The sequence below is a fragment of the Mesoplodon densirostris genome, chromosome 7 (assembly GCF_025265405.1).
Source record: "Mesoplodon densirostris isolate mMesDen1 chromosome 7, mMesDen1 primary haplotype, whole genome shotgun sequence".
Lineage (NCBI taxonomy): Eukaryota > Metazoa > Chordata > Mammalia > Artiodactyla > Ziphiidae > Mesoplodon > Mesoplodon densirostris.
In genome coordinates this window covers 12,739,895-12,761,306 of record NC_082667.1, presented here as the reverse complement: position 1 = coordinate 12,761,306, position 21,412 = coordinate 12,739,895, and the positions used below count along the sequence as shown (strand labels likewise).

At 56.6% G+C, this 21,412-nt stretch overlaps 1 protein-coding gene across 1 annotated transcript; it reads left to right on the top strand.

Moving 5' to 3' along the window:
* The first annotated feature begins 1,930 nt into the window (after positions 1-1,930).
* Positions 1,931-16,105, top strand: RTN4RL2 (reticulon 4 receptor like 2). The gene is made up of 3 exons (XM_060105188.1): positions 1,931-1,961; positions 7,774-8,255; positions 15,356-16,105. The coding sequence occupies exons 1-3, from the start codon at positions 1,931-1,933 to the stop codon at positions 16,103-16,105; spliced, it is 1,263 nt and encodes a 420-aa protein (XP_059961171.1).
* Positions 16,106-21,412: the final 5,307 nt, after the last annotated feature.

The following is a 21,412-nucleotide window of genomic DNA, read 5'->3' as shown; positions in this document are numbered from 1 at the left end:
CTGAAAGCCGGTGGAAAGGGAGACAAGAGACAGACATCCGACCCAGAGATGGAGAGACAGGGAGGGAAGGAGGCACAAGGGCAGAAGGGAAGCGACAGAGACACAGACAGAAAGTGAGAGAGACAGAGAAGACAGTGACACAAAGAGACAAATCATAAAGGAAGGAAATGGCAGGGAGAGAGTAAAGAGGGGAGGAAGGGAGGGAGGGAACAGAGAGACGGAGACCATAAAATATGAATAAGGGCGGGAGGAGAAAATGAGAGAAATCGAACGAGAACGAGGGAAGAATGAGATTATGGATGGAACAGAAAATGAATGGGAAAATGAGATCAGCATTTATAAAGCGCCGACTGTACGCCAGGCGCTGCGTTGGGCTCTGGCACAGACGGGAGAGGAGGAGCCAGAGAGCCAGGTGGAGGAGCGAGGGGGCTCTTTTCCTTTGCTCGCGGGAGCGGCCGCCCGGGACTCCCGCGCTTCCTCGGGCCGGCTTCGCGCAGATTTCCCTGGCTCTGGCCGTCGGCGCCGCTCCAGCAGCCCCAACCCGGCCTGCGCCGCTTGGCCACTGTCCCCAAAGCGGCTACCCCGAGGGCCCCGCGACTGTCCCGCGCCGGGGCGGCTCCCAAGGTCCGGATGCCCGACGCCCTGGACCAGGTCAAGGCCAGGGTGATCCGCATCGCCCCCTTTATAAGGAGACGGTTGCGTCGCGGGCCTGCAGGTATCGCCCTGAACGAGGCCACGAGGGGCGCAAGGGGTCCGGAAGAGATCAGAATGCCCCCCTCTTTAAAAGGAAGCAGAAGAAGCTCCCGTGAAGCCAACGCTCTCCTCCCACCTTTGAGTCTTCTATCCCCCTCACGGGCGATGAGACACACGCGCACCCAAACTTGCACCCGCTTGCAGATGCGTTAAGGGGCATACACACAGCACGGTACACATACCCTGGCCACCCATCCCCGAGTTTGTTTGCGCCAAACTCTCACACGTTTCCCATCCGCGCAGACACGCGCGCTGGCTGACAGCGGCTCACCCATTCGCACACTCACGAGCCCCTGCTTCCCCCGGCCCGTGTAAAAGATAACGTGCAAGCACTCAGTCACACCTGCACAAGCGTCCTTGCGCGCGCGTGCACGCTCATATGCACTCGATCTCGCACCCACAAACTCTTGCATATACTATTCTTATAGTCGCACACACTCAGGGATTGGGGTCTGGGAACGAAAGGGAAAGTGGGATCTTGGAGCTCTTCCAGAGGAGAGGAACATTGGAGGCGTGGGCAAAGGTGCCTGGGGCCCGGCAAGGAGGAGGAGGTGACCCAACAGCCCGGCTCCTCCCAGAAAGTTGGGAGGGGGGAACTGGGCAAGTCCACGGGGTTCCCTTACACTACCGCACCCCCCCCCCAGGAAGGGATTTCTCTAGAAGCGTGGCGCCGCGAAGGCGATCGAACACAGTCCTCCGGATCCCCCAAGAAAGAGAGGGGGCCTGGATGGAGGGGGCTAGAAAGCCGCTCCCGCCTCCTAGTGGCCAGGAAAGGGTTAAGTCGGCAAGCTAGGAAGCGAGGGAGGAGCCAGCGAGTGCGTGAAGGAGGGGGGTGGTTAGGAAGAGCATCCTCGCTGTCCCCACTCTCCCTCGGCGAGCAGCCGGCGCGCACGGACCGACGGACTGACGGACACCGCGCGCTGCCTGCGCTGCTGGGGGGCGCGGGCACCGGGCATCGACGGCCAGCTCGAGCCCCGTCCCGTCGGGGCCGATGGCTCCTCCCGAGTTTCGCAGCCCAGGGGGCGCAGGGTAGAGCGCCGCGGCCCGGCCACACAGCCCGGGGACTCCCGGGCCCTCCCGGAGCCCCGCGGAGTCCCCGCCGTCCGTCTGGCCGGCTCAGGGAGCGAGCTGGAGCGCCCTCCCCCCCGCCGCCCCCTCCCCCGAGCGTCGAGACAAGATGCTGCCCGGGCTCAGGAGCCTGCTGCAAGGTAGGGAGACCCCAGCCTGCGGGAGGGCAGAGAGCATCCTACCGAGGCAAGCGGGGCGCCCCCTCCGCCAGAGCGCGAGGGTGGGGCAGTGGTGGGGGTGGGGGTAGCCTGGGAGGAAAAATGCTGAGCCCCGGGCCCCGCCCCCGCCCCCAGAGCTGCCGGCAGGAGCCGCGCACCCGACTCGGAGCCTGCTGGGCTGTGCGGGGAACCCGTGACCGAGGGGGGACGCAGGGGGCAGGCGGACCGGCCCCGGGGGGTGGGGAGGGAGGCTCAGGTTCTGCTGTCCGGGCTCCACCTGCTCTGGGGGACGCTGAGGACTCCGGCCGGCTGGGGAAGCGCCGACTCAGCAACTTCTCGTGCCCCGTGCCTCAGCACTTTCCAGTCACCGGGGAGGACGAGTGATGAGGGTAGGGGGCTGTCCGGGAGGATCGGGGAGCGGAGGGACATCCAAATGGCCCTCCGCGGTAGAACAGATGGAGGGCGCTAGAAAAGGGATAGTTCCCCGAACTGAGTGACGGACAGACAAGGGTGTGCCAGAGACTGGGGGTGGGGTGGGGAAGGGGTAAGAAGGAAGGGGATAGGAAGGGGCCAAAGATGGAGAGAGCGGTCAGGGGAGGGCGATAGGAAGGGGGGCGGGTAGGAGGAGGAATAAAGGTTAGACGGGAAAAGCTTGGAGGGAAGTGAGACCCTGGTGAGGACAGAGGAAGAGGGAAAGAGAGAGGAGACCAGATTAGGGGAGGGGTGGGGAGAAGACCAGGGCCAGGGACCCAGAACCTGGCGGTGGGAGAAATAGGAAAGAGAATGAGGGCTGGGACCCTAGGGATGGGGAAGGAACGGGGAGTGAGAAGATCAGAAAGCCAGAAACCAGAGGAGGATGGGGATGGTGGACAGAGATGGGGTGTCAGGAACAGGGGAAGACAATTGGGATGAGCTGTAGGGTTGGGGATGGGAAACCAGAGATAGGAGAGGGGCTGGGGGTGATCAGGATGGGGATGGGGGCTGGAAAGGGAGGAAAGGAGGAAGGGAGAGAAAGGGGAGAGGGAGAGAGAGAGAGACCAGGGGGGCGGCCTAAGGATGAGACAAAGGGACTTCTGGTAACCACTTCCACGTGGGAAGCCCTCCATTTCCAAAGCGCCTGCCTGTCACTTCTCTTCTCTCAGGGAGTGGCCAGTGGGCCAGACCCTGGGCTCTGAGCTCAGGGCCTTGGGGGTGGCTGTGAGGGGGAGAGGGGGAAGACATTCAAGTGGGGTGGCAGCCTCCGAGGGTGGGCACCCTGGCTGGCTCCGTGCTGCCATTTATATCTCTGGGCCCTGTCGTGGGATCCTGCCGCCGCCGCCACGGTGGCTGCTTATTTTGGGGTGTTACATTCTGGCAGAGTGAGAAGCTGGTTGCAGCAGCTCTAAACCTCCATCACCCGCGTCAGTGCCTCCCCAGGCCCCTGCGTCACTGGCATCATCACCACCTCCGTTCTGTTCCCCGGCTCCCACCTCCTCAAGCCCCTGCCACCTCAGCATCTGCCCGGCAGGCCCAGCCCTTTTGGGTGTGGAGCTGTTGCTTCTTGTCTGGGACCCTGTGCCCCTCCTTCAAAACCAGAGGCCTTGACTCCCTTTCCAGGGAGTACTTTTCCTGGGGCCACTCTGCCCTGAGGGTTGGCACCCTGTTTCCTGCCTCTACACTGGGTCCATCTGCTTCCTTCTCAAGTTTCTTCTTTCACAGGGATCTCTGGACTTAATGGTGGCTCCTGGGCTGAGAACTCTGTTTGTGAGCCTTGGTGCTCCAGGATGATAGCCCAGAGTCCTTGACAGTGGGCCCTCAGTGAGTGGATACTTTTTGGCTCTGGGCACCTCAGTCTTCTGGGATCAATACCATGTTCTGGCCTCTCTCCATTCCCTCCCCTGGTCAGTTCTGGCCACATCTTCTGGACACTGCTCATCTCTTCCTGACTCCCAGGTGGGCTGTCCCCTAGAACAACCACAGCCTGGAGCCCAGGAGGGGAAAGTTGGAGAGAACCCAGGTCCTTTACCTTTGCCTTGACCCTGAATAGCCACACAGAGCCGGTGTCATTGCTGGCCCAGCCCTGTGCACCTGGGTGCAATTTCTGTGCTCCCTTTACCCCACCCTGAGTGCCGTAATGCTCACACTCAGGGGTCGTGTCTGTGGATGATGTGGGGTCTCCCAAAGAAAGGTCAGAGAGTCCCTTTTGACATGGACTTGTCCAATCTGGGTTCCACCTGTACTAGCTGCATGACCTGAGGCAACTCATTTCATGTTTGTGAGCCTCCCTCCCCTCATCTGCAAATTGGGAGCCATAAGATTGATCTCACCGGGGCTATGTTATGTTGTGTTCTATGCATAAAGACATGTACAAATACAGAGGCTGGCACACAGTAGGTGTTTAATAACAGATGGTTTCTGCCCATCCTTGCTCTGTGCTCCCCTGCAACTCTAGCCATCACCTGCTGACTTGAGGAAAAAAAAAAAAAAAAAAGAGGATGGATGGACTGAGCAGAGAGGGTGGGGAGGCTGTTAGAATAGGCCCAGATAGTAGTAGGGGCATAAAATGAAGCCTTCGAGAAAGATAACCGAAGGTGGATTGACAGAGATTCATTGACAGAGATTCGGTCAGGGCCTGGGGCTGTTCCCTCAGAAATGAACTCTCCCACTCTCCAGTCCTCAGCGGTGTGGCCTGTGAAATAAGGGGTTTGCACTCGATGGCCGATGAGGTGTCCCCCACCTTCCTGCTCTGACACTCTGTGTGCCTCTTGCCCCCGTCTTTGCCAGGGATTCACAAAATGGGGGCCGGGAGTGGAACTGTGGTCCTCGGGGAGAGAGGGAAGCCCCGGGCCTGGAGGGAAGGAGTGATGGTGAAGAGCCGGGAGAAGCAGGGGGTGGGGAGGCGATGGTGCTGGGAAGGGAAAGGGCACACGCTGGGCGGAGGCGGGAGAGAAAGGCACGGCTCGGCTCACCGGGCCCGCTGCCTCTGCCCAGGAGCACTCCAGCCAGGCCTGGGGGCAGAGCACTCTAGAGCCCCACCCGCCCCTCCTCCTCGCTTGCTTCCAGTGAGAGCCGCAGCCTGAATTATGGATGAGGCTCCTTGGGTTACAGCTGCTTTGCACGGCAGCAGCGAGGACCAGAAATGGCAACAGAGTCCCTGTTACGCCACAGCTGTCACGGAGGGGCCCCCTGCTCAGGGCCCCCCCTCAAAGAGCCCGCAGGGAGCACCATCTTGGCCTTGGGGAGGTGGGCCATGATGGGGGGAGACATGGGGGCAAGAGGGAGGGGATGTGGGGAAGTGAGAGAGAAGCCCTCGAATGAGGGCAAGCGGGGGGCCAGAGAATTGTGGGCTAGAGGAATGAGTGGGGCCCCTGCCAGCCCCTGCTGAGCTCGGCCTCCAGGCTGGAAGAGACCCTGGTGCCAGGGGACTGGTTCCTGACTCTGGAGCACTCTGGGATCACGTGTCCTTCCCTCTGTCTCTCCTGGGTTAACAGTTGGCCCTAGAGGCGGAGGAAAGAGCTCCATAATCCTTGGAGGGCTGGCGGCCTTCTGAATGAACACCCTGTGAGCCTGTGGATAAGGGGTGGGATTAAGGGATCAGAGAGGGATTTGGCTTTCTCTGGTGTCAAGTCCTTGGGGAAGCGAGCTCAGAGGGTGACTCCACCAGGAAGGGAAGTGCTCTGGCCGGTCATCAGGAGACTCCTTTCTAGTCCTTGCCCTGCCAATCACGTTGCTGTGTGACCTTGGGCAAGTCACTTTCCCTCTCTGAGCCCCAGCCATCACTTCAGTAGAACCAGAGCTTGAACCAGGTGAACGTGGAGGATTTTCCACCTCCAAGATCTCCTGTTCTAAGCCTCAAACCTCAGCCCTCCTGAAACCCACCCCGGGCTCCCTACCGGGCTCCCGCACCCCGCCCCTGCCTGGTTGGGTTGAGGGGTGAGAGACATGCTCTTCCACCCAATGTGGAAAAACTCGGGAGGAGAAAGTAATCGTGAAACGTCGCACGGGGGAGGGGTGAGAAGGGCCGAGAAACGCGGAGGTGGTGTGAACGAAGGGAACAGCAGCCGCTGTGTCACCGAGTATTACATCACACCCAGCCTACACACGCACGGGGCCCGGCACTCACACACACGCGGAGGACCACCGGCACACGCTTGCGCGCAGCGGCGCGGGGAGGAGCCGGGACGCTCGCCGTGGGCCGGGTGGCGTGGCGCCGGGGTCCCCACCCTGCGCCTTTGCGCTCCTCCGCGGGAGGAGGCACAGCCCAGCTTCCGTGATGTCCGCGCCACACGCGGGGCCTGTCGGTGCCATGTGCCCACCCCGGGCTCAGCAGCACTTCGTGTAGAGGGCACCCGGCTCCCACGCGCATTCACACACAGCAACCTCTGACACCAGGCGTCAGTGAAAGTCACGGACCCCTCAGGCTCCACCCTGAGGACCCAGGATCTCAGGTCCTTGGGTCCAAGGGCAAAGGTCTTCCTCTGCCTTCACAGGCGGTAGCACACTGTTTGGAGCAGAAGGTGCTCATTCCATGTGTGCCCAGAGAATGACTGCCTGGCTTCTGGAGTGCAAAACCTGCCAGATGAAAATCCCGAGACTCATCCGGAAGTCATGATAAAGGGTAGAGGTCAAGCTAGTTCCAGCCCAGAACTTGCATCAGCTGCCGTGAGGGTCAGAAGGCCAGGGGACAGGGATGGATGAGGGGCCCCAGAGCCCCTGCTATATAGCTCAGGGATACGGAGGCCTAGACACGACTCTTTAGCCCCCAGGCCCTTGGGCCTCCCTGAGCCTGCCTCTCCATCTATATCATAAGAAGGCTGGATCATAGCCAACCTTCAAAAGTTACTTTGAAAAAAAATTATAATTATTTTTTGGCCGCACCAAGTAGGATCATAGTTCCCCAGGGATCAAACCAGTGCCCCCATGCAGCGGAAGCGCAGAGTCTTAACCACTGGACCGCCAAGGAAGTCCTGAAAAAGAATTTTTAAGTGACTTTGAATGAGAAAAGCCTGGGGTGTAAAATGCAGATTCCTGAGCTATTCCCCCAGGGATGCTGATTCTGCACAGGCAGGGCCCAGGAAGCAGCATTCTTTCCAGGACCCTCTGATGATTCTGCTGCAGGTGGCTGGAGACCCCCTGTCCCTTGGTTCCTAAGACCCCTTCCAGTGTGGAGAGATGAGGGAGGAGGGCTGTGGTCACCAGTGGGCCAGCAAGACCAGACCCCAGAGGCAGCCGGAGGGCCATTTTCCATGGGCCTTAGGTTCACAGAGGGTCTCAATTTAATACCACCTGTTCTCAAATGGAGTCAATTTTGCTCCCCAGGTGATACCTGGCGACGTCTGGAGACATTTCGGTTATCATAGGTTATCATAACGGCAGGGGGAGGGGTGTTACACCTCTAATGGGTAGAGGACAGGGATGCTGCTAAACACCCTATATAGGACATCGTTGTATAGGACTGCCTCCAGCAAAGCACTGTCCATCCCAAGTCTCAAGACCAAAGTCATGGTCAAACCTACCATAGTGAAAACAGGAATGAAAGTAGACAATCACTCATCAAACAACTTTCAACCTATCACAGTGCTTCCTACAATGTCCTCTTGGCATTTCTTTATTCTTTAATATACCAGGAGCCTCCAAAAGCGGAAGTGGCCAGGGCCTCTCGCGACTCTGAGGTTGCACCCAGAACCCCCCACCCAAGCTAGAAACGCAAGGCTCTCAGCAAGGGTCGCCTTAGGGGTGGGTGGGCGGGGCCCCTGGCTGGCACTCCCACGCTCGCAGCCCGCCCAGAGAGATCTCCTCCGCGCCCTCCCCGCAGGTCCCGCCCCGGCCTGCCTCCTGCTGATGCTCCTGGCCCTGCCCCCAGCTGCCCCCAGCTGCCCCATGCTCTGTACCTGCTACTCGTCCCCGCCCACCGTGAGCTGCCAGGCCAACAACTTCTCGTCGGTGCCGCTGTCCCTGCCGCCCAGCACGCAGCGCCTGTTCCTGCAGAACAACCTCATCCGCACGCTGCGGCCCGGCACCTTCGGGCCTAACCTGCTCACTCTGTGGCTCTTCTCCAACAACCTCTCCGCCATCTATCCGGGCACCTTCCGCCACCTGCAGGCGCTCGAGGAGCTGGACCTCGGCGACAACCGGCACCTGCGCTCTCTGGAGCCCGACACCTTCCAGGGCCTGGAGCGGCTGCAGTCGCTGCATCTGTACCGCTGTCAGCTCAGCAGCCTGCCGGGCAACATCTTCCGCGGCCTGGTCAGCCTGCAGTACCTCTACCTCCAGGAAAACAGCCTGCTCCACCTACAGGTGAGCCGGCCCTAGCCCGGCGCGCGCGCACGCGCACGCGCGCACACACAGCCCTCTTCTGCTTCCCTCTCTCCCTGGGGCCTCTCGGCCCCTCTGTCGCTGCTCACCCTTCCCGCCTCTGTCTCAGCACCTCTATTTCTCTGTCCCTTTCCTAGGTTTCTGTCCCTCCCACTTTCTCCAGGGGCTTTTCTTTATTTTGTCTCCTCTATCTTTCTCTGTCACTAACACCCCACCCCCACTCTGACTGCCTCTGCCTGTCTGTCCGTCTCTCCTTTTCTGTCCCTGTCTGTCTCGCTCACTAACTTACCTCCCCCATCTGTCTCCCTCTGCCTCTTCTGTCTGTCTCCCTTCACACGCCCACTCCACACACACACCCCCATGTCTGTCTGGGTGTGTGTGTCTTTCTGTGATCTCTCCTTTCCCCCTGGTTTGCCTTTAGGGGACTCTGCCTTTCCCCAGGCACCCCAGCCCAAAGGGCTTCGTGGCGGCTTTTCTCACCCACCCCCATGCCCTCCCGCAACACGGGGAGGTGGGCAAGAGGGCAGAGCCACTGCAACTGGTATCCCATAGGAGGTTCCACCTCACTGGGTCATGGGACAAGGGGAAACCCTACTCTTTCTAGATTCCGTCCCCCAAGCCTATCCCCCAAATCTGTTGTCTCAGTGCAACGGGTGAAGGAAAAAAAGGGTAAAGAGCTGTTAAGCAGCTGGAAAATGGATGCTCTGAAAACGGAAGGAATAACAGTCATTGCTATTTATTGTTATTATTATCGATCTAAATATTGTTTATTATTGTCGTTATGCTGACTGTTTGTGACAGTCAAATCCTCCCATTCTATTTCCCCAGGAAGCAATAACACACCCTCCAAGCCACTCTGGGAGAAAATTCTCCCTCGGCTACACAACCTCTGGATATCCAAACTCTCCCCTCTCCCCACACCAACCTGGAAGGCACTTCCTCCTCCCCATCCCAGGTTGAGGCCTAACTGGTGGATTTGATGCTGATAATTATAACAACAACAATAGCAATAATAATTTAACGTTTATTGAGCACTCAGAATGTGCTTGGTGCTGAGAAAAGGGCAGCGAACAAAACAGACGAAACTCCTGCCTTCGCAGAGAGCATTCTAGTGGCAGGGAGAGACAAGAAGTAAAATGTACAGTATGTTGGGAAAATATGTTGTGTGTTATTATTATTGCATAAGTAATGATAATAATAGCCCACTAGCACTTAGCAGGCACACTATGCATCAGGCGCTGTGCTAAGGACTTTACGGGTATCAACTCTGCCATTTACAAGTGTGTGGCATTTTTTAACCTCCCTGAGCCTCAGTTTTTCCATCTGTAAAATGGGGGTAGCCATAGCACCCATCTTCTAGGGATTTTATAAGTGTTAAGTGCATGAATAATTTGTAAAGCACTTGGAACAGCACTTGGCATACGGTGGGCACGCTATAAATGCTTGTTAAGATACTATTTTAAAAAGAGAAACAAGCCTCATTTAACACTGGTCTCAGTGAAATGGCCCATCTTGGACCCTATCCTGAAGATATGGGTCAACTTCAAGGATTATACTGAGACCATGGGTGGGTCCCAGAACACTCCCTCCTTTTTCTTCTTCCTGACTTTGCACTTCCTGGTTTCCAAAGTGTGCTCAGTCACCTCATCTCATTTCTACAGCCCTGTCGGGAGATTGTTTATATTCCCTTACAGATGAGGAAGCTGAGACCAAGGGTCCCAAAGTCTCTCAAATCATTGTCCACGTGCCTGGGGGCTTAACGTGTTCTCAGTATCACGTCAAACCTCACAACAGGCTGGCAGTAGGGATGGTTAGGGGCAGTAGGGACAAAAAATGAAGTTTCTGAGGCCACACAACCAGGAAGAGCTGGTGGCACTTCAGGCTTCGTAGTCTGATGACACTTCAGGCCATTTTTGTCCTTCAGAACTCTCCACTGGGAGCCGACCAGGTGCAGGGGGAATGGTACTCAGAAGGACAGCAGAGCAGGCTCATTGTTGAAAGCACATGCTTTGTTTTGTTTTGGTTTTGGCTGCACTGCGCAGCATGTGGGATCTTAGTTCCCTGACCAGGAATCAAACCCATGCCCCCTGCAATGGAGCGCGGAGTCTTAACCTCTACACCACCAGGGAAGTCCGTGAAAGCACATGCTTTGGAGTCTGCCAGACCTAAGTTCAAATCCTGGCTCCTATACGACTTTGGACAAATCACTCTCTCCATTGCCATTTCCTCATCTGTAAAATGGCAATCATGATAGTAATTAACAATAATACTTACCTAAGACGTTTTGGAAGGATTAAAATTTAGCACAGGAGAGTCCGCCTGCCGATGCAGGGGACATGGGTTTGTGCCCCGGTCCAGGAAGATCCCACATGCCGCGGAGCGGCTGGGCCCGTGAGCCATGGCCGCTGAGCCTGCGCGTCCGGAGCCTGTGCTCCGCAACGGGAGAGGCCACAACAGTGAGAGGCCCGGGTACCGCAAAAAAAAAAAAAAAGAAAAAGAAAAAAATATAGCACAGGGCCACATCAATATATAGGCGCTGTCATTATTATTGTTAATTATTACTAGTAGTGCAACAACCACTACTACTGAGATCCTGACCTCCTTATCAACATATATTAGTTGTTCAGATTAGGAATCTGGGGTCAGCAGGCCTGAGTTTGAATCCCTGCTCTGCTATATTCTGACTTATTTAACTTTAGACAAGTTGCTGCCCCCTCTGAACCTCAGTTTTCTTATCTTTAAGATGGGAATAATAAAAATAATACCTTCTATAAAGAATGGCTGTAAAGAGTAAATGAGTTCGTATATATAAATCACATAGTTAAGTGCTGAATAAATTTTGTCGTCATGACCTGATCCTCCATCACAAATGGCAGCCAGGGCCTGGGGTCAGGAAAGACCTGGGCAAGGTCAGTGGACACTCACCTTGAGTGGACACTGGGGTCTTCTGAAATGGGAAGTGTTGGTTCTGCACACCCCTGGCATGAATGGTAGGGGGCATCATGGGAAGGAAACATCTTCACACCTGGCCCTATATAGAAGAGAAAGAAAGAGACAGCCTCTGCCTGTGAACTGCCTGGAGAAACTAGGCTGGGAGATGCCACAGGCAGGTGCGGAAGCATGCGGGCTGGGCTGAGATCCGCAGAGTGCAGGTGTGACCCAAGACGCCACCGGGCCTGCCCCGAGAGGGGAGATCTGGAGGAGGCAAGAGGACCACAGCTTTTCAGGATCAGGAAGGTAGAAGTGGGAATGGGGTAGAGTGGAGGTTCTCACAGACTGTCTGCTGTAGGCCAGGCACTGTGCCAGGTGCGTTCATCACAGATTCTTACTGAGCAACTACTATATGCCAGGCAGTGTTCTGGGTGCCAGGGATTCAGAAGTGAACAAAAACTGTGTCCCTGCTCTCCTGGAGTGTATTTCCTACTGGAGTGGAACCAGATGATAGAGGCACCTGTCTCTCTTCTAATTGTGAGAGCAGCCTGCATGGCATAAAAGAGCAGTCTTTACATTCAGGCAGATCTGATTTGCTCTGTGGCTTTGAGCAAGTTACTTAACTACTCTAAGCCTCAGTAGACCCATCTGTGAAATGGAAAAAATGACCTGTAACTCAGGGGTTCGTTGTGAGGATTAAAGGAGATGCTACTTGAAAGGAGTTTAGTGTGACCAGTCCAGAGTAAGCATCATTTCCCCCATTCAATGGCTGAGGACACTGAGGCTCAGAGAAGTTAAGGCACCCATCCAAGGTCACCCAACTCGTAAAGGGCACAGCCTAGAATGAGCCCAGGTCTGTCTGACTCCAAAGTGCAACTGTTCAGAGCTCTGTGTCCAGAGTTCACGTCTGCCTTCCACTACATATCGGCTCTTGAACTCTAGGCCAGTCACTTGCCTTCTCCGAGCCTCCCTCTCCTAACCTCTGAAAGGGGGAGAATAATACTATCTGCTTCACGGGACTTCCCTGGCGGTCCAGTGGTTAAGACTCCGTGCTCCCAATGCAGGGGGCATGGGTTCGATCCCTGGTCAGGGACTAAGATCCCACATGCCACATGGCGCAGCCAAAAAAAAAAAATTATCTGCTTCATGGGGCTGTGATGATTCGGTTACTACATGGGATCTGTGTAGCACAGAGCCTGGCACACGGTAAGCGCTCTGTTAGTCAGCTGCTGACGCAAACGATGGCAATGATACCCAGCCTAGATCAGTGAGCATTGTGAGTGGGGTGCCTGGCGCGGAGCAGACACTCAGTACAGCTTTCTTGAATGAATGACGTACATTCCAGGACTCACTCGCTCATTAATATCAGATGAGGATGGATCTTAATGATCAACGATCTCAAGTCCCTTGTTTCACAGATGAAAAAAAAGTGACGCTCAGAGAGGTGCCCGGAGCTGCCCAAGGTCACACAGCGCAGCAGCTGATTTGACCAGTGCCAGAGACTGGAGCTGGGAGGCTGGAGGGAGGCAAGGTTAAGAACAGGATGCTGTCCAGGGAAGGGGGCAGGGATGCTGCGTTGAGGTTCCAAATGGTTTCAGAGAGCTGTGAACTGGCCAGGGGGAGGTGAGGGAAATGTGGTTTTCAAAATGGACGAGGATGACTTTAACAGACACTCTCTGCCCAGAGGGAGGGCTCGATAGGGAGTGTGGTGGGCGAGGGGGAGGGCTGTGAAGGTCAAGAGCTTCTTAATGCACAGAGAACCATTTTAGAGGAAGGACCGGATCTGAGAGCTGCAGCCTAGGAAGTGACAACAGGATTTGGCAACAGCTGTGGATGGGGGTTGGGGGAATGGACCCCCAGGCTGAGGCTCAGAGCAGGAGGGGCAGGACTTTTGCCAGGGGAAGGAGAAGGAGATTGGAATCAAGGAATCCTGTAGCCCAAAAACTGGGGCTGTAGGTCAGAGGTGCCTGAATTCCCTAGCATCCCTGAACTTCTGGTCTTCCCTTCCTGACTTCCGGAAGTCCCAGAGGGCCAATCACCTCTGCTCTCTCTATACCCCACCCCAGCCCATAATTATCCTTTGACCAGGTATCTCTGGGCGTGTCCTACTCTTGCTAACACTCCATTAAAAAGAGAAACCCTAATTAGGTGTTTGAGTGGAAGGGATTCAACCCACTCCCTGGGGGGGCCAAGAAGAAAAGGACAAGGACACCAGGCCACGCTGGGCCAGGCTGAGGCCACGGACGTGCAGGGAGCCCTCCGCTGGAGACCTGAGCTGGTCGTGGGGCCGTGGCAGCAGGAGGTGGAGAAAGCTGGTGTCACAGGCAGCCGAGAAGGTTGAGGGGGACGGATCTCAATGTGGCCAAGAGGAGGGTTCTTGGCAGGCTCAGTTCCTGTAGCAGAGAGGGCGGAAGCCAGATGGGAGGGGGCGAGAAAATGCAGGAGCACAGGAAGGCGGAGGCTGTGAGTGTGGGCTGGGAGTCAACGCCCTCCCCCCACCTGAGAGCCTGAGACCAGGCTCCTGGGTGAGGTGGGGGGATCATCTCCCCAGGCAGGGAAGGGTGGGAGAGGCACCGCCAGGAAACGGGAATCCAGGGTGAGCTGGCTTGAGCACAGAGGATGCCCCTGTCCCCCAGAACCAGACCCCCCTGGGTCTGCTGACCACAGTGATGTCCTCCACAAGAGGGGAGGACCTCAGTACTGGGGCTCTGGTCCCCTCTCTGGCAAGCCCTTCATCTCTCTGGGTCTCAGTGCTCTCCTCTGCAGAAACGCAGGCTAGGCTGGTGCACCCAGAAGCACTAATTCCCAAATCTGGTTGACCATGACCAATACCTTGGTGAACTGGTTAAAATGAAGGGCCAGCCCCCTGCTCTCTCCCCTCCATGGAGCATACCCGCTCCTCCACTCCCCTGAACCACAGTTCAAGGTCCTTCCAGCACTAATATGGTCTGATTCAGAGACTCCCCAGCCTTGGGCAGGTGGGACAGCCCCTCTAAGGGGACAGTGATGCAGGGCATGGGGCAGCAGGCTTCCTTCCCCTCCCCTCCTGCCTCTGTGGGGTGGAGCTGATACAGTCCCCTTAATGTCCCAGCCCAGTAGCAGAACTTTGGGGTCCCAGGAAGCTCCTCTATTAGAGGAAAATGGATGGGACCTAATTCTAACTAAGACACTATTGTCATAATAACCACCATTTATTGATGGTGGTCTGTGTGCCCACCGGGTACGGCATCCTTACAGGATCTCATCTAACCCTCCCTCAGCCTGCTGAAAGAGTTGTTCTCTGAGTTACACACACTGAGGAAACAGGCTCAATGAGGCTAAATAACTTGCCCAAAGTAACGCAGCTGGGAAGAGGGCAAGCTGGATTTGAGCCGGGGTTCTGCTGACACCTGAGCCTGTGGGCTTCATCACTGGACCGAATCCCAATGTGCCAGGCCCTGTGCCCGACACTTCACCCATCTGATATGTATGGGGATTGTCTTCTTTAATCCTCAAAACAAACCCAGGGGGAGGTACATTCACCTCCATTTTTAAGACTGGCTTGGCCAGATTGCTGGCTTGGCCAAGTTCACAATAATGGCTAACTCACAGAATGCCCACCACATGTATTAATACATGTTTCATTTAATCTCCACATGTTACAGATGAAGAAACTGAGTTATAAGGATACTGAGTGACTTGCTCAAGTGTCAGTTAATAAGGCCAGGATTTGAAAGTCAGGGAGTCTGAAAGTCTGCATACTTAGCCAAATCAGAGGTTCTCATTCTCCAAGCGTGGTCCTCCCACCAGCAGCATCAGTACCACCTGGGAACTTGTAAAGATGTGCAGAATCTCACCCCCCCGCCCCCCCCCCCCCGCTCCAAGACCTGCTGAATCAGAAACCCTGCGGGCAGGGCTCAGGGATCTGCAGGGGATTCTGATGCACCCCCAAAGTTTTAAGAACTATATTGCGTTTCTCACATTAACCTCTAAATAGGTTAGAGGAGGCAGGATTAGAACCCAGGACTCTATGAATCAGAAGGTCAAACCCCTTCTGTTCTACCACAGTGCTCCCCTTCTTTCCCAGATTTCTTCGGTGCCTGTCTCAGAACCACTCACCACTCTTATTCTCTCCCCTCCGACCCCCCCCGCCTGCCCCCCCGCCCCGCCAGGATGATCTGTTCGCGGACCTGGCCAACCTGAGCCACCTCTTCCTCCATGGGAACCGCCTGCGGCTGCTAACGGAGCACGTGTTCCGCGGCCTGGGCAGTCTGGACCGGCTGCTGCTGCACGGGAACCGGCTGCAGGGCGTGCACCGCGCGGCCTTCCGCGGCCTCAGCCGCCTCACCATCCTCTACCTGTTCAACAACAGCCTGGCCTCGCTGCCGGGCGAGGCGCTCGCCGACCTGCCGGCGCTGGAGTTCCTGCGGCTCAACGCCAACCCCTGGGCGTGCGACTGCCGCGCGCGGCCACTCTGGGCCTGGTTCCAGCGCGCGCGCGTGTCCAGCTCCGACGTGACGTGCGCCACGCCCCCGGAGCGCCAGGGCCGCGACCTGCGCGCCCTCAGCGAGGCCGACTTCCAGGCCTGCCCGCCCGCCGTGCCCACGCGGCCCGGCAGCCGCGCCCGCGGCAACAGCTCGTCCAACCACCTGTACGGGGTGGCCGAGGCCGGGGCGCCCCCCGCCGACCCCTCCACCCTCTACCGAGACCTGCCAGCCGAAGACCCGCGGGGGCGCCAGGGCGGGGACGCACCCACCGAGGACGACTACTGGGGGAGCTACGGGGACGAGGACCAGCGGGGCGAGCAGACGTGCCCCGGCGCTGCCTGCCAGGCGGCCCCGGACTCCCGCGGCCCCGCGCTCTCGGCCGGGCTCCCCACCCCTCTGCTTTGCGTCTTGCTCCTGGTCCCCCACCACCTCTGACTGCGGTGCTGAGACTGAAGAGGCCGGTGTGTCTTGCTCCCCCTCATCCCTCATCCCCCATCCCCCATCCCCAGCTGCGGCTCCGGCCCAGGCCCCGCCCTCTGGCCTTGAGGCCTTGCGGCCTCGCTGCCTTCTTTCCCCTCCCAGCTCCTCTCTTCCCCTGGGACCAGGCCACCTCTCCCTGCCTCTCAGGCTGCTGGCTTATGGCAGCCCCAGGAGGACACATCTGGTGGCTCAGCCCTGTTCTCCCCAACTCTGGCCGTTAACCCGTTCCCATCCAAAGGCTGGGGTGGGCACCCCAGGCAGCCGCTGACCCCTTCTTCCAGTGCCCACAGTGGACTCGGGAGGGGCTTTGTCTGCAGAGCATCTTCCACCAGCAGAGCCTTTGGAAGCTCCTGGGAAGGGAGCCCTGCCCAGGAGCCTTTTGGAGGGATGCTTCAGTCGGGGCCAGGCCAACCCTAGGCCCCTGCTTATCCTAGCACCCCTCAACCTCCCGACACTGGAGAAATACTTTTCTCCTATGTCTACCTTGGACACTTTTTAGGGTGCCTGGAGAGAACTTTCCTCTCCACCATGGCCCCTGTGTGGTGAAGATCAACAGAAGTTGTTTGGGAAAAAAAAAAATTTATTAAAAAATTCTATTATTTTATCTTCTGTAAGATTTGTTGGCTCAGGTCCTCAAAAGTGGGAGGAGGGCTTAGAACCATCAGGCTTTCAGGGCCAGGAGGGTTAGAAAAAGGGGAACCATTTCATGCTATCAAAGTGCTTCTTGCTGTTTTCCCATGACAAGAAGCTGAAGCCTCAGGAACAGAGTTGTGACCCTGGAGTCCCAGGCAGGACAGGTGAAATCTGAGAGCCAGGACTGGGTGCTAATGGCACCTCACCTCCTCATTTGTCCAGGAGAAGCAGCTACAGACGACCCTGAGTTGTCTATGCCTGAGGACCTAAGCCTGGGGAAGGCCTCCAGCCTGGCTAACCGTTCTCTCTGAGGCTCTGTTCCTTCAGGAAGGGAGAGCAGTTCCCTCTTTCCCCTGCAAGGAGGAGTAACATGGTCACAGCCATGGTCACAGCCAGCCCAAACATGACTTTGGATAAATCTGAAAAAGGCACCTCTTCCTCAGGGGAACCCAGCCCCATATCACAGCAAACACTAGCAAACAGAGCATAAGGCTGGATTTCAGCTCACACTTGCCCCCTCAGCTGATTGCCCTTGTGCAGTGTACAGCCTGCACAGCTGTACACAGCAACCTTGTAGACAAATGGTCTCTTTCCCTTGGCTCCTGTGAGGTAGACGTCATCAGGGAGGAATCAGGTCAGAGAAGCAGTTCTCCAAGCAGGTTAGAGGAGAAATCAAGGGGCTAGGGTGATCAGAGGGACAAGAATCACAAGCTGGGGTGTCTTGCTGGCTTGAGGTGTGATCAGAAGCTTCATCTTTCCAGTGTGTGGAGGACAGGCTGGGGAAAGGGAAGAGCCCTGGCTAAGAAGGACTTGGTTGAGTCTCATCCAACAGAAGCAACTGGGGAGACATTTGATGGTTTAAATTTAGGGTTAAAAAAATCTAACTTGGGATCTGGGGGATGGAAAGAGAGGGTACCTGGGTGCCAGGGCTCAAGGATGCTGAGATTCTGTGGCCCTGGCCAGACAAGTCAGAAGGATAGTGGGGAGAGGAGGCAGAAACGGGACAGAGTGAACATCTAAGGCCTGAAGCCGGTGGACTTTGGATCAAGATGTGGGGTTGGGGTCGGGGGATAGTGCCCCCCAAGTCTGGGGTCTCATGGGGGCCTGTGTCAGGCTGGCTTTGAGGAGACTAATGAGGGGGGCTAGGGGGCCAGCCAGGCAAGAGCTCTGAAGGAGGGATTGCTGGGGCCTGGGCAGGGGGAGGAGGGAAGATGCTGGGAACTCAGAAGCAGGCAGTCCAGGTCACAGAATTTTCGTTGTGAAATATTCATGGGCCTTTGGTCCAGATGCTATTTCAGAGCAGCGAAAGCAAGTGGAGTGTGTGAGCCTCAGGAAGAAGCCTACAGCAATGCCACTTTCCCCCACCCCCGCCCAGACAGACCCACGGATGCCCATCACGTGCACACCCACACACGCTCTCTCACACACACTAACACAGAGCGGAGCTAGAGAGCACGTGCAGGCATGCCAACACCCACGGGTCCCACACACAGAGGGATGCACCCCCAAATACCGACATGCATGTGCAGCTGCTCACATGGGTCCCCGCCCATGACATGTCACACACACAGACCCCAGCCTCTCCAAACAACCCAGACTGATAACCCTGAGCCACACACCCTGAAATAGGAGGGACTTTCAAGGCCATCCAGTCCAAACCCCACCACTGCTCCGAGGGGGGCAACGGAGGCCCAGAGATGGGAAGTGATGTGTCCAAGACTTCCCAGCCCTGAAAGGAACAAAACTCATTCACCTCCTGCATCCTGAGTGTATACCCACATGCTGAGTTCTCTCTGTCTGCCTAACACCAGTGGTAGTTAACTCCTCCCTTTCTTTGATGTCCTGTCTCTGCTCGCTCACCCAGTCCCCCTCGCAGCCCCCATCCAGCCCTTCCTTTCCATTCCTCCTGCTACCTCCCTGCTTCATCTCATTACCTCATGCCTAGAATATAGAAGAAAATAGCAATAACCTCCTCTCTGGTTTTCCTCCATTCACTCTCTCTCTCCCTCCCACTCAACTGGCCCCTGTTGGCCAGATTCATGTGACCAAAGTTTGCATTATGTCATTCTGTTACTCAGGAACGTACAATGGCTCCCTATTGCCTACAGGTTAAAGATAAAACACCTTAGCAAAGCATCAAAGATCCTTTAGAGTCTGGTCCCAACTGCCTTTCTAGCTTTCTCTCTCGTGGCCTCCTCCCAAACCTTCACTCCAGCTAGAAAGATTGTATCATGCTGGCCATCAGTTACCATGTACTTGAAACCCACAAACCTACTTTGAACCCTCCCCCAAATTCCTCAATCTCCCCCAAACTAGGAGCCTTCTCCCCCTGTCCTCAGATGACAGACTCCAGAGCCCTTCCCCAAGGCCAAAACTGCATCTCCGGGACCTTATCCATGGGGTTCTTTTCCTGTCCTTCAAAGCTTCGGTAGAGGCTCAGGTTAGGGCTCCCTCATAGGAGATAGCTACCCTCCACTGGCCACCTCGGGTATCACAGCCAGGCTGAGTTACCCTAAACTGAGAGTATCTGCCTGGGGAGAGGAATAGGACGCCAGATGACAAGGTTTATAAGCCCTGAAACCTCTAAGGTTCTTATACTCAGAGTGGGGGGAGGGTTCTCAGCTCTGCTTTCTCAGCTGCTGGCTCCTGACTTTAGCTCCCTAATCCATGAGAGAACCCCCCTCCTGTGAAATACGGACTCGGGGGCTCCCAGGACACTGCTGAAGGGAAATTTGCCCACCAGGATCAGAGAGGCCACCAGGCCAGGGACAGTCCAGGTGGCAGACCCAAGGTCCAGCTGGGGTCAGGTTTCTATATGAATTTTTAATGCTTCCAGCCAGACTTGTCAGATGTTCCGAAACCCGAGCATCTCCTTTCATCTCTGTACAGGATGCCCTTCCCCACCTCCACTGCCCCGGGGGGTAGGGCAGGGAGGGGAGGCCTGGGTCAGCTACCCAGCAGCCTCTTGAGAAATGATCTGGGGGAAATAGAAGGGTGAAGGACCTATAGCTATTTTCCCACTTACTGTGTGACCTTGAGCAAGTCACTTAACCTCTCTGAACATTCCTTGTTTTGTTTTGCGTGTATAACCTGGGGGCAATAGCGCCTGCCTCAATTGAGTTGTTGTGGGGAGTACGTGCAATAGCCCGTGGAAAGGTGGCCTGTATGTTTGCTGTCACCCTTATCTTTCCTCAAGCCCTGCCTCCCTCCTGTTTTCTTCCTACCCCAGAGGTAGGTGCTTTGCCTCTTTCTTTTGGAGGTGGGGACTTTGGCTCTGCCCTTACTCCCTAAGATCCAAACCGCCTACCCCAAGATTCTTTGGCCTTCTTAGAAACTTCAGATGAGGTGGGGGAAGGGAAGTGAGAGAGGAAGATGGACGGAGCAGCTGAGGCAGACGGGAGGGAAGAAGGCAGCAGCGAGAGGAAGGGTAAGACCCTGCTCAGAGAGAGAACAGCCAGGTGAGACTCACTCTTTCTCTTTCTTTCTCCTTTCTCCCCCCCCTTCCTCCCTTCCTTCCCTCCTTTCTGGCACCTTCTCCATCCCCTGGTATTCTCACACCGGAAGCAGAGATGGCCATACAGAGCAGAGGTGAGGTCAGGAGCATGGAGGAGGGGTGGGGGGCTGTTGATGAAGACTTGTCCAGTCTCTCCAGCCCACCAATTCCCTGCACCATGTTTCTGAAAATGAAGGTCTTTTATATCTGATTTAGGTGGGAAACTGCTAAGATGCAGATCCCTGAGCCCCTGAACCAGATCTCTAAGGGAGCCCTGGAATCTGCATTTTAACATGTAGGGGTGGGTTATGAAGCTCTCTAAAGGCTGAGAAACACCTCCTCAAAGGTGGGGTGGTCCTTGGGGGGGGCAGAGGGGAGAAAGCAAAGGAAGAAAAGTTAGATTCCCTCCCCTCTCCCACTCACTTGGTGGAAGTTACAGACAATACTCTTGCAAGGAGAGGGTGACGCCAGGGATGGCGAAAAAGGATGGAGACAGATGGGGGAGGGGGGATGCAGTGAATGTGACACCCAATGTAAGCAGCCACAAGCAGAAACAGTCACTTGCACGTTGCCCCCACCTTCGTGGCGATCTGAGACCCTGAATTTCTGGTCCAGGGATGTGGAGCCTCTGGAAGCGTCCCCTGTTTCTGGGGCGTAGGGTCAAGGAGGAGCCCTCATCTTCAGAGACCAGCGGCCCTCCCCGGAGGTCCCACGCAGCGATAAACGGATACACATCTACCCATCACTCCCCCGGCCGGAGCCCTCCTGCCTTCCTCTCGGATCCAGCGTCCGTCAGGCCTTCTTCTCCCTCCACCGGCCCTCCCCAGCCCCCGTCCCAGCTCATCTGCATAAAGTTCCAATTAACACGTTTTCCCTCAGCTATTTACGATCCCTGAACTCGCTCCCGGCTCGGGAGCCCGCTTCCCGCCGCCCCCTCGCCCCTCGGAGTGTGGCCGCATTAATCCTTGCGACCCGCGCAGCTCCCTGCGGCCTGGACCCCGCCGGCTTGGCCCGCGCCGGGAGTCGAGGGGGTGAGGGGCGCGGCCCGGGGGGACGGCGGGGTCGGCCGCAGGCCAGAGGCCGGGGCTCTCCGGGAAAAAGGCAGGCGCTTGCCCGCCCCTCTTTCTGGGAAGAGA

What these genes read in the sequence shown, in the direction of transcription:
- RTN4RL2 (XM_060105188.1), top strand. Translation starts at nt 1,931, where the DNA reads ATGCTGCCCGGGCTCAGGAGCCTGCTGCAAG. An exon ending in GCTCAGGAGCCTGCTGCAAG is followed by an intron (nt 1,962 to 7,773) that starts GTAGGGAGACCC and finishes CCCTCCCCGCAG; the next exon opens with GTCCCGCCCCGGCCTGCCTC. An exon ending in ACAGCCTGCTCCACCTACAG is followed by an intron (nt 8,256 to 15,355) that starts GTGAGCCGGCCC and finishes CCGCCCCGCCAG; the next exon opens with GATGATCTGTTCGCGGACCT.